At 33.0% G+C, this 12,971-nt stretch overlaps 1 protein-coding gene across 1 annotated transcript in view; it reads left to right on the forward strand.

Moving 5' to 3' along the window:
* Nucleotides 1–12,971, forward strand: part of LOC124102409 (triadin) — a gene marked incomplete at its 3' end in the record, with an annotated part of 122,816 nt that overhangs the window by 41,527 nt on the left and 68,318 nt on the right. The window contains 1 exon segment of the mRNA XM_046458677.2: nt 12,266–12,475. Within this exon segment, the coding sequence (XP_046314633.1) occupies nt 12,266–12,475 (210 nt within the window).

Genomic DNA, 12,971 nt, shown 5'->3' on the forward strand with positions numbered 1-12,971 from the left:
GCATATTTAATCAGAAATAAAATGTGGAAAAGAATTGATGCTATCTTTGAAGAACCTTCTGTAATACTAAACCAATGGATTTAAAATTCAAATTTGAATATTTAATGTGTTTCCCTTTTGTTGTAAAATTAAAAAGGAAAGTAATTTTTTATGCAAGTCAAAAACATTCCTCAACTGTTTCCCATTTCTCCTAATTCTTCTAAGATGGAAACAGACTTCAAATGGGAAACATCCTGTGGTATGTAACCATAGGGCTATGTTACTCAAGGGAAGGCTGCTAAGTAGTTTCTAAAAACATGGGCTAAAAAGCAACCACAGTTTTATAAAACTTATTTCACTGAATTGGCTATAACTTAGTGATATTAACGCAGCTGTAATGCTTGAATAACTTAATCAACTAAAGCTTATAAAAATGCTCACCCCAAGGAAATAACTGCTCCTAGTGATTTAAATGTTGGAAATATGTAATTTTTACCTCCAGTGAGATCCTATTCTAGAAGTTATTTGAAACAATATGTTAGAGAATTTTACTGTTCTGTGTTATATAGACAGTCCAGCACCTAGAGATGACCATGGGCTCACTCTTAAGAAAGTGGCTCTCTTTCCTAGTCTCCAGAAAAAATACAAAGTGGAGTTCCCCTGACTGTAAGCAGCAAGTAGAGCTCCTAGAAGACAAGAACCTGTTTTTCCATTTGATTTAAATTTTACCTTTACAATACTTAGAAAAACGACTATTTTTCTGCCTAGTAAAAACTGAAAAGTTAAATGGTATGCAGGAGCCAGATGGAAAAAGTTCAATCACGCCTCATTTTGTTTAGATCTTTGCTTTGTAAAATAGTTTTGTATCAGAACTATAATTGCCAAAAGAAAAGGCCTTTCATCTGTTGCCAGTGAATGGCATTTCTTCCTTACATGAAATTTAAGACTGATTTTAGGTCTATTTGGACAAACAGAGGATGAAAATCTTGGGGACTGAGCATTATGCACAAGACTTTGAAAACTCCAATAATGAATAGACTTCAGAAAACTGGTTCTGTTTTATGCCTTTGTTTCAGTTTCCTTTCATATCCAAGAGCAGTAGCATATTTCCTCTACTCTCTAGATGTGCAGCGTTATCAACCTGTTTCTAAAACTCTGTGAGCTCCTTAGAAGAAAGGTGTTGTATAAAGTATGATTTGTGTTTACCTAATTGCTTGCTGTTTTGAAATATGGGCATGAATACCTTAATGTTCTTTTCATAAATGCATAAAGAAGTTTCAAGCTCATTTAAAAATACTTTGAAAGGCACAGGAAGCTGCTTGCTTTTCCCTATAGATAAAATTATTAAAACACACACACACACACACACACACATATAGGAAATCTTTTAAAATTTTCAGTCTACGTTTCTTTTATGCTATTGGTGTATATTTTTCATAAGATATATATACTTAATCCAGAAAGATGTAGATTGGGCTAGACTGTTCTGATATGCTTCAAACTTTTCAAATAGCTAAATGAAAATTTGGGTTCCAGTGAAAAACCATATATACAAAAATAATATCCTATTACAATGCTGTTTAGTCCTAAGTACATATTTTTCTTGTAAAATTGTTAAATAATTTTATTTCATTAGAGATAAAATAATTTTATTGATATGTTTTAGTTTCAATTATGGCAATAGCATGAATTCTAGAATAACTATAGAATGTGTCAATTTATATATCAACTAAATTTATATGGCTATTAAATAAAGATGCATTAAAATAGGTGTTTCACATTATCATTGTTATTTCAGAAGCCTCTGGCATATTCAAAATAAGTCATATCCTTTCTTCTTAATTATACCTTCTTGCTAGTTATATATTCTAAAATATGCATATATATGCAGATACAAAAAATATTAAATTTTTAAATTATCACTCCTTTTCCAAAAAGTAGATAGAAATTTCCTTATAAATAAAATACACAGTTATACTTCTTTTTGTTGATAAATATCTAAAGCAGATTGCTTCATGTCATTTGTCTAAAAACTCATCCAGAGAAATAGAACTTGAAATAAATTTAGGTCTTTGTTTTTGTGTTTCCTTATTCTTCCTCAGAGTAACTTGTGGCAATGTGAGGAATTCACCATTTAGTATAGGTACAGTTTTAAGTGAAAGCTTTATACAAAATCCTCGTCATTATTACTGAATACATATAAATATGAAGAAAGTATGAATATATGTCTGATGCTTTTGGCAGGAGGGATATCATACTCTTACTACAAGTAAGTAGAAGCTATTGTGATACTTCAATGCTGTGATTATGACTCCATGGAGCTAAAAGCAGCAGGAGATGATTAATTCTTAAGGAAGAGTCGATTTCTGTGAAAATGCCCTTAGGAAAGTGAAAGAAAAAAAAACAACAACATTAGAGTCAACAGATCAGGGAAGGCTAATGATTTTGAAGCATTCAGTTCAATATGTTATTTTCCAAATTGAAATAGCATGTCATCATTCAAGGCTTTACTGTTTCAGCGGGTTTGCAATTCAGTGACAATGGCATAATTTAATAGAACTGTGGGCATTAGTAGGTTTCATTTAAGCAACTTTGGCTGAGAAAGAAAGTGTGTCAATGTAGACATAAACTACTAGAAAATTAATTTCCACAAAGAACTCAATACAGTTTGTGTATTATATGTTTATCCTATATAAACCATAGTTGCTAAGAAATTACTATTTCCCTGAAACTAAATCCATAGAGTTTGGGAGATATTTTGGAGATTTGTCTCCAAACTTCTAACTCACCAAGTTGGAGTTATCCTGGAATGGCTTCTCTTCTTGTATGAGACTTCCTCTATTCATGGTAAGCATGGATTATTTTCCTAAAGTGAGCCTTATTGAATCTGCCAAAATCATTCTCACTGATTAATTTTTATCTCTAAAGTGTTCCATTGTATCTAGTGGCCACTGATATTTTGATTTGGGCTACTTAGGAATGTAGTGATAGTAAGGGTCCCTGGTCATGATTTGTTATATTAATAAAAAAGATGTAACTATTTAAAATGCTATTCATATGCTTAAATATATATTAATAGTCTCTTATTAATTAATTTTAAAAATTAAAAGAGATGCATACTATGAATTGAATAGTACCACTCACCCTCATATGTTGAAGTCTTAATCCCATAGTGATGACAGTATTTGGAGATGTGGTCCTTTAGGAAGAAGTAATTATGTTTAGGTAAAGCTGTGAGGGTGGAATGCTCAGGATATAATTAGTGCCTTTACAACAGTAGAAGCCAGAGCACTTGCTCACTCTGCCATATTAGAACTCAGTGAGAAGGTAGCTATCTCCCAGCTAAGAAGAAATCCCTTAGCATAAGCTAATCACACCAACACCAGACTTCCAGCCTCCAGAATTTTGAAAAAATATGTGACTCTATGTCTAAGTCTATGGTATTTTGTTATGGCAGCCTAAGCAGACTAAGACATCTGTAAGTTTATCATGAGCACTTTTAAATTTATTCTGCCTGATTTGGCTTTAGACATGACTCCTAGCTGTTCCCTCTTGGTGGAATTAAAGTCTTAATAACATATGAGATATGAGTTCTTACCCACTCATTGGAAAGAAGTCTCTGCTTAATGACTGGCATTATTTAGTAAAAGCATGCTTCTTTTCAGTGAAAGACCTTTCATATCTTTTGTTGTTGTTGTTGTTACTTCATCATTCTTTTACTTTATTTGTTTGTTTTTGACAGTGCTTGGTATTAAATCCAGGTTCACACATGCTAAGCAAATGCTATACCAATGAGCTATACTCCAATACACACATTAGTCTTTTTCCTGTTAATTACTTTGAACCACCTAAATTCCCAAGTATTAGGAGATGGACCTGAACAGACACTTTTATTGATAAAGTATCTCAACATTTTTCATAACATAAAAATATACTTCATTTTTTTCTCTGATTAGAAGCCACAATGTACTGTACACTCTCCTATATGCAGAAATAATGAGGTTAACATTGTACTTTTTTTAAAGGTAATTCCCTCAAGCAACACTTAGGGTGTTCTTAATATTTAACAAGTATTTATTATGGCCTGCAGTGTAAAAAGTGCTGTGCTGTGAATACTGAAAAATGACAGATGACTTGTTCCCAACCTAGAGCCTTGTCAAGAAATAGAGAGCTATTAAAAAAAAAAGTTAGAATAATTTTATCCACCTCATTGTATTTATCAAAAAAGCGCTGAAAGCATTATAGTTATAAATAGAATTTATGCTAAGAGATCTAGGAAACATAGTTAAGGAGTTGACTTTCATGCTTCAAAAAAATCAATTCTATTTATGGACTCATCATTGCATTGAAACTTTAAATTCCATTAACTGGTAGGTCCACAAATACAGCTGGTTCTAAGGACCACTGATTCCATGAGCCCACGGAGTGTTATGTGGATTCTGGCTCTCTTTGTCTTGCAGGTGGCTGTCCACCTGGTGGAAGAGAGGCTAATACAGACCCCATCCATATCTTACCAGGAGGGCCACTCCAGTAGGAAAAGAATGTCTCTCAGTTGTTCCACAGAAAAATTTGGGGAACACTCAATCTCCAACCCCTTTGCAGTCACAGACAAATGGGTGTGAATCAGGCGTGGTTTACAGGTCCATTCTTATGGCTAGGAATCAGGGGATGGCTCAATTTCTAGCCCTGTTGCTAGAAAAAATAATTCACTTAATATTGAAGAGAGTGGGAGGGTAAGGAGTGCAGGATAATACCAGAAAGAAAAGACATAAATATCTTTAGCTCAGAAGACTAAAATGTCCTCTGAAATTTCAATTTCATGATCATAGTTTAAAAATCTGGGAGAAAAGTTGGCAGATTAGGACTTTCATTAAAATTGGCAGGGAACCAATTTCTGTCTTGAGATGAAAGCAATATTCATACTTGAAAGAATTAATAGCTGTTTATTTTAGTGTGTAGATTTTAGCTTCTTCTAAAAATAGATTAATTCTATATTAATTAAATATTTAAGATTATTTAATAAATATGATTTTTTTGCAAATTGTAATGATTTATCTTACCTCTCAAAATTTATGTTCATTCCATTTATATATGCTCACAGAAAAATGTAATTTGATTTTACAGTTCTATATCCACAAGATACATAAACATTCTTCAAACAATAAAACTGGTGGGCTGGGATTGTGGCTCAGTGGTAGAGCACTCGCCTACCACGGGCTAGACCCAGGTTCGATCCTCAGTACCACATAAAAAACAATAAAGCCATTGTGTTGTGTCCATCTACAACTAAAAAATAAAAAAAAATAAAACTGGTGAAGTTGTTTAAAATGGACTTTCTAGTTTTCAATAGACTTTCTACTTTTCAATAGACTTTCTACAAAGTCCTTAGTTATATGAAATGATTTTTGGAGCACAAAAATATAGCAAGGGTCCTTCTTACATGTTATTGGCAATCATGTTCTGAATACATTTGTTTTTAGATTTGTTTTTTAGTTGTAGATGAACACAATATCTTTATTTTACTTATTTTTATGTGGTACTGAGGATCAAATCCAGTTCCTTACACATATGAGGCAATCACTCTATCACTGAGCTACACCCCAGCCCTGACCCTGATATACATTTTATATATAAATATATATATATATATATATATATATATACACACACACACACACACACACACACACACACAGTTTCTCTTCTTTGATCTCAAAAGCTTGAAGGACAGGTACAGTGTAAGTATAAAACAAACCAAATCACATGACAAAATGCAAAATTCATACTAATGCTTTCATGTATTGAGAGTGCAATATTTTAATGACACAATTCTAAAATATAGGTTTCTTCCTTGAGCATCCTGGAAGAGATTGCATTGCCTGTGTCCCATAGGAATAATAATGCTCAAGTGCACTTGGCAGGTTCTTTATCTCATCAATAAGGGATGATGAGGTTAAGTGACTTCTATCAGGAGGCTTATGATTTATTCTTCTGTGTGTAACCTGAATGTGAAGCCAGTCTTTGGAACCATTATATAAGAAGTCCCTAATTTTGCTTTAGATCAGAGTCACATGGCCATTCAGTCAGGTCCCCTCTTCTTTTGAACTTGATTTGGACTGTCTAGCAATCAAAATAATTTGTATGGAATCAAAAGGAAAAGAATTAAGGTCTTCAGGGAAAAGTCCAAGAAGGGCAATAGCTGGGTCAAATGGTGGTTCCATTCCCAGCTTTCCCAGGAATCTCCATACTGTTTTCCAGATTGGCCGCACCAGTTTGCAGTCCCACCAGCAATGTACAAGAGTACCCTTTTCCCCACATCCTCTCCAGCACTTGTTGTTGTTTGACTTCATAACGGCTGCCAATCTTACTGGAGTGAGATGGTATCTTAGGGTGGTTTTGATTTGCATTTCTCTGACTGCTAGAGATGGTGAGCATTTTTTCATGTACTTGTTGATTGATTGTATGTCCTCCTCTGAGAAGTGTCTGTTCAGGTCTTTGGCCCATTTGTTGATTGGGTTATTTGTTTTCTTATTGTTAAATTTTTTGAGTTCTTTGTATACTCTGGATATTAGGGCTCTATCTGAAGTGTGAGGAGTAAAAATTTGTTCCCATGATGTAGGCTCTCTATTTACCTCTCTTATTGTTTCAACCCAGATGCCCTTCAATAGATGAATGGATAAAAAAAAATGTGGCATTTATACACCATGGAGTATTACGCAGCACTAAAAAATGACAAAATCATAGAATTTGCAGGGAAATGGACGGCACTAGAGCAGATTATGCTTAGTGAAGCTAGCCAATCCCTAAAAAACAAATACCAAATGTCTTCTTTGATATAATGAGAGCAACTAAGAACAGAGCAGGGAGGAAGAGCAGGAAGAAAAGATTAACATTAAACAGATACATGAGGTGGGATGGAAAGGGAGAGAAAAGGGAAATTGCATGGTAATGGAGGGAGACCCTCATTGTTATACAAAATTACATATAAGAGGTTGTGAGGGGAATGGGAAAATAAACAAGGAGAGATATGAATTACAGTGGATGGGGTAGAGAGAGAAGATGGGAGGGGAGGGAGGGGGGATGGTAGAGGATAGGAAAGGTAGCAGAATACAACAGTTACTAATAGGGCATTATGTAAAAATGTGGATGTGTAACCGATGTGATTCTGCAATCTGTATTTGGGGTAAAATTGGGAGTTCATAACCAACTTGAATCTAATGTATGAAATATGATATGTCAAGAGCTTTATAATGTTTTGAACAACCAATAAAAAAAATTAAAAAAAAAAAAGGAAAAGAATTTAAAAATAGGTAGGGAAAGGACTGACATGTACTCTGGCTATTCTGCTCTACTTCTGAAATGCAGGTTTCCAAGAATTGTAGCCCCTGTCAAATTACTCAGTAGTATTTACCTCTCATTTTTTCTGCCATATCAATAACTAGCACTTGTCATCTTTAAAGTGCTTCTCAAACATTAAATAATCTCAGATTACATACTCTGTTCTTTGCATTTATCTTGACCAGCTGTCAGAGAAGGCCATTTATTCACCCTCAATTTTATTCCTCTTGGCTCTATGTGGCTTTTGCAGTAAATTTGAATGGAAAATGAAAGGTACAACTTAATATGTTTTATAACAAAGGCGACATAAAATTTTCTTTAAGCACGATAACCTTCAGGTTACTTTCAAGTTGTTTATTGCTTTGCAGTTGTATAGTGAATATGTTTTTATCAGTATTGAGTCTGACTTTTTAAGTGGAAATTTTGAGGACATGAATACAATAAAAATACAAAGGACATCTAGAATATAATTTACTATTAAATTTATCATTTTCATCTACTTAAAAATTATACCATAATCATCTTGTCAGAATCATAAAAGGAATTCAAATTATATCCATTCTGTAAAAATATATATTTTGTATTTTTAAACTCTGAACTTGCATTAATTCCTGAATTTATAGTTTCCTACTCTTCTAATCAGAAAAGGAAGCAGTTAGAAATACATGTTTCTTTTTTATTGGTGCATTATTATTGTACACACTGATGGGACTTGTTGTTACATATTCATCATATACACAGTATAACCATATAATTTGGCCATTATTACTCCGTAGAATTTCTCCCCTCCAGCCCCACTTGCTACACCTTTGTCACTTTCCTCTACTGTCATATTTCTTTTAAAATATTCAACCTTTAAGAATTTGACAAAGATACAGCTAGTTTGTGTCAAATCTTAGGAAATTTATATTTTCAGTTTCAAGATACCTAGCAAGCGTGTTTGACATTGTCTGATGCCCAAATACACAACTCACTGAAGTGAATCTCAAGTGCAGAAACCATTCTTCAGATGTTCTCCACTTAGTATCAGTAGAAAGCCTTCCAGAGGCAATAAAAACTGGAGATTAGCAACATATCAATTTTCAGGCCGGCTACTCCTAAACACTCTTAATTCATTTACTCTCCTGCAAATCATTATTCTGAAGGTTTGATTCACTTGTAGCCCCACTTGGGTCTTAAATCTCATTTCAAAGCACTCTTATCATTCATCTATTTTCAGAACTATCATTAGGAGTGATGGGAATTTGAAACAAAAATCAATGAGAGGATATGATATGGGTTCCTTATTACTTTTCCTCTTTGAGCACCATGTCAAGTATAGTCTATAAAAATCTGTTTTTTAAGGGTAGTTCTCCATCTTGCTATCATTTCTACTCAAATGAGTTCATGAACTTGGGATGTTTTTTTCCACAATTTTTTCAGGAAAGCAAAATTTGTTGTCATTATTGTTAATTTCTACCTAAAATAATTTAAAAATCTTAATTGAATTCTTTTACTACTGTTGTTCTTCATTAGCTTATTAACTTTTAGAAAATATAGGCCTTGGTAGGCTACTTCTATCTAAAAAATACTGCATTAGTTATGTTTGGTTGTTATCACCTACAAATATGTACTCTTTTTAAAAAAAAATTGTTGATTAACCTTTATTTATTTATTTATATGCAGTGCTGAGACTTGAACCTAGTGCCCCATGCATGCCAGGCATGTGCACTACAACTGAGCCATAACCCCAGCCCACAAATATGTACTCTTGAATGAATTTAATTTTTCTTTACTCTGGGACTCAGAGTGGTATGTCACTAATTTTTGAAAAAAGTAAGATAGTGTGACCTTTTATGGCAAAAGAAATGAAAAGAGTGAGACTATTAATTGGAGAACATAATTTGCAAATAGCATTGTTCCTCCTCCCAATATCAAATTGTATTATGAACTGAATTCATACTATATTCATACTATAAGCATCTGTGAATATCTTTGTTAAAATGGCTCAAACTTTATTTTTCGAGTTTATATGTATAATGTTTATACTACAAAGAAATAACTTTTTTTTGCATAGTTCATTTCTCTTAATTTTGCCAGTGGGGCAAAACAACCTCTAATTATATGAATAAATTAGCATGTTTTCCTCTTATATTCCAAGAAATAAATGAATTGATTGGAAAGGATACTGAGAGAATTTTAGAACTCTTTTTTGTTCCCCATACCCATCTTGATCTAATATATGTGCTTATTCAATGGGAAAAGTGCTCACATTTACTTGAGGGTCAGTTCTTCTGCCTTCACTTCTGACGTTAATCCTGCCCTTCTTGAGTTTCCTTATGACAGCAGTAGTAATCATAGCCAGAGCCATGATCATAGAAGTAGCACTGGAGGTGCTAATGGCAGTAATGAAGACAGTAATAATGATAATGATGTCATTTAGTGATTCTTGTGTTGCCATTTGTCAAATAATTACCATGTACCAGGAGATATGCCAAATGGTTTGCATGACTTTTCTTTTCACCATCACAAGCCTGCAAATTCAACCCTAAACCAGTTTCTTTTCCTAAGTGGAAATTCTTCTTGCTCAGAAAGATAGTGTGATAGTGAAATTCCGTCCATTTAGATAATACAGGGAGGAGCCAGAAGTTAATTCCAATCTCCTCTCTACAAGCATGTAAATTTTTTTGCTTCACCATTTCCACATGAAATACATATCCAAAAGAAGGAATTGTGAAGGCAGATAAACAGAATAAGGTGCACTTTAATTCCACCGAGGCTTTCAAGGAATATAGAAAATTTCTTCCATATTTACAAGACTAAAATCTTCTAATTATTATTTAACACACTTTAACTACAATTAAGCTTTAAGCTAAGGGAAATTTACTTGATGAAAATGTTAAAGAAAATTGAAAATTTAGATTTTCTGTAGAATCTAATGCATAAAAATATTATAATTTAGAGATAAATAGTGAAATTGAAAATATGTAATCTTGTGTATAGACTAATCAACATTTTCTCCATTTGTTTTGGAATTATTATTACAGATAATGTGGTCTATACTCAATATACATGAAAATATAATAAATGATGCTTTTGGCAAAAAAAAAATAATTGATGAAAGCTTTTTTTTCTCTTTAGTATTGAATGATTTACTACACACCTGAGAAATATGGAAATGAGAATGTTATGAAAGTCTCCTTAATTTTTTAGTCAGTCTTCAGTTTTCTTAAAAATGCCATGAAATGGTTATTTCAAAAAATCTCTGAATTACCTCTGGATTTAATTCTCTAAAGGTCAAGTGTGGTTAAGATAATCAGATATGTCCACTGACCACTAAGGGGGACTTTCAAGCCATACATTGACAGAAATGTTATGAAGCAAAGTGAAAGACTAACAAAATTGTTATATTTCACTCTGTATATAGAAATGCTATAAGAGGAAAAGGTAAATAATTGAAGCAAAACTTGCAAGACTAAGGTTATAAAATATTATCTTTGTGAACATGTGCCTGTGCGTTTGTGTGTGTGTAAGTAGATTTCAAGCAAAGTTAAAGAAAAAACTCACAAGAAATACAAAGGAAGGAAAACTAAACATTAACTATTTATCTCAAGTAATCAGTGAATTGTAAATGAAGCAAAAATTTTTCTCTTATATTATTGCACATATTTTAAATACCAGTGATAATATTGATATGCATAAGGAAGCAAGACTACTATAATTTTCCAAAACATCAAGTTTAAAATTATATATATGTATACATAGTCTCAAAAAATATAAAAGTGAGTATGTTATTTGTATCAGCAATTCTCATTTAGGAATGTCTCCTGAAGGGAGGATTGTTGATGGGTTTGAGAAAATTTCTGTCATATCATAAGCTAGGAAACTTTATGACTAAATTATATACAGTCATAAAATGACATTCCATGCAGCCACTTAAGTAATATTTAAAGGGATACCTAATAATATGAAAGCTTGTTGATTTTACATTGTCTAGCAAAGAAAACAAAAAGGACAGTGTAATCGTGATTTGTCAAAAACAAATAAAACATTTATATATTTATATACACATATACACAAAACTAGGTGCAAATAAAAAACATGTTAACAGAAGTTGTTTCTGGAAGAAACAACTGGATATAATAAGATCTTCCAAGATTATTATAATACTGGATATGATAAGATTCTCCAACATTATTCTCTTCTTTGCCCTGCCAAAAAAAAATCAGAAAAACTTAATGACCTCAATAGAAAATTATTAGGGAGGATAGTAGATTGAAACAGGCATTATTATTACTGTGTGGATATATATGAATGCATGATCAATGTGATTCTGCAACCTGTATACTCAGAAAAATGAGATATTATATCCCATCTGATTCAAATGTATGATATGTAAAGGTCATTGTACTGTCATGTGTAACTAATTAAAACAAATTAAAAAAAAGAAAACATACATCACAAAAAAGAAAACTATTATGCAGTTAAAACAGGATATCCATATAGAGTTCTATCCACTTTATTTTATCACTGATTTCAAATCTCTCCTCAGAGAGTATGTTTTTACTGATTTTCAGAATTGACATATTGAACCTAAATAAATAAAAATTATTTTAAAAGGCATCTTGTTCCAAAAGCCTATTGCTCTTGGAAATGGTAGGGGAAATGGTAACAGAGAAGTGAAAATGAGTGGAAGAAAATGAATAGGTTTCATGGCCTGGATGGGAGCATAGATGGAACTTGGGAGATGAGAAATGCTTATGAGCCAAAAAGGTTTCAGGGTGAGGGGTAAATGCAGAGGAAGAGACAATGTGGGAGTGGGTTGGGAGGTGGGGGACTGCTGCTGAGCAAATATGATCTACCATAGAAAATGATACAAACAGGTTACAAAATTCATAGTTTGTGTTTTTTTCATCAACATTCGATGTGAATTTCTAAATTATATTTTCCTTATTTAATGTTTGATTAGGAAATGCATCTACAACCACAACTGTGATAGACAGCAAAAATGGATCTCTGCCCAAATCCCCTGGAAAAGTGCTGAAGAGGACAGTCACAGAAGACATAGTGACGACATTCAGCTCACCTGCAGCCTGGCTTCTGGTCATTGCTCTGATAATAACCTGGTCAGCTGTTGCCGTTGTTATGTTCGATTTAGTTGATTACAAGAACTTTTCAGGTAAGATCCAGGAGGTTTGACTTTTAAATTAAAAGAAAAAAAATGTTCTCCCTAGTTGTGGCTTTGTTTCTCTGCATTCCATCCTGTATCCTGCCAATGTGATTGAAGGTCACTGAAGTCAGTTTTCTTCTCTTTTCCTCCTGTTGTCTTCCTTTGTCTGTTCTGCTTTCAGGGCTGAATAAAGGCTGACTAATGCAGCTTTGTAAAGATAAGTATTAAAAAGCTTTAGTGGAGATTGAGTATTGGAACTGATACTTCATCAAGTACCAATAAGGACTAATTTGTAGATTTTACACTTGGTAATAAAAAACTAAACCAAACAAAAAAGATTTTGGACAAGTGAAAAGTAAAGTATTTCTTTTGCTTTAGTCATCCAGTCCCAAGTTTCATTTGTAGACATGCTCCTTCTTCCTCTCAGCAAACCATTGTCTTTTGAGTTCCTGAAAATAAAGAATGTTAGAAGGATTTTCTTGGCATAGCTTGTAATGAGATACTA

The sequence above is a fragment of the Marmota monax genome, unplaced genomic scaffold (assembly GCF_021218885.2).
Source record: "Marmota monax isolate L192 unplaced genomic scaffold, Marmota_monax_Labrador192_F-V1.1 WCK01_AAM20220418_F8-fsc00198, whole genome shotgun sequence".
NCBI lineage: Eukaryota > Metazoa > Chordata > Mammalia > Rodentia > Sciuridae > Marmota > Marmota monax.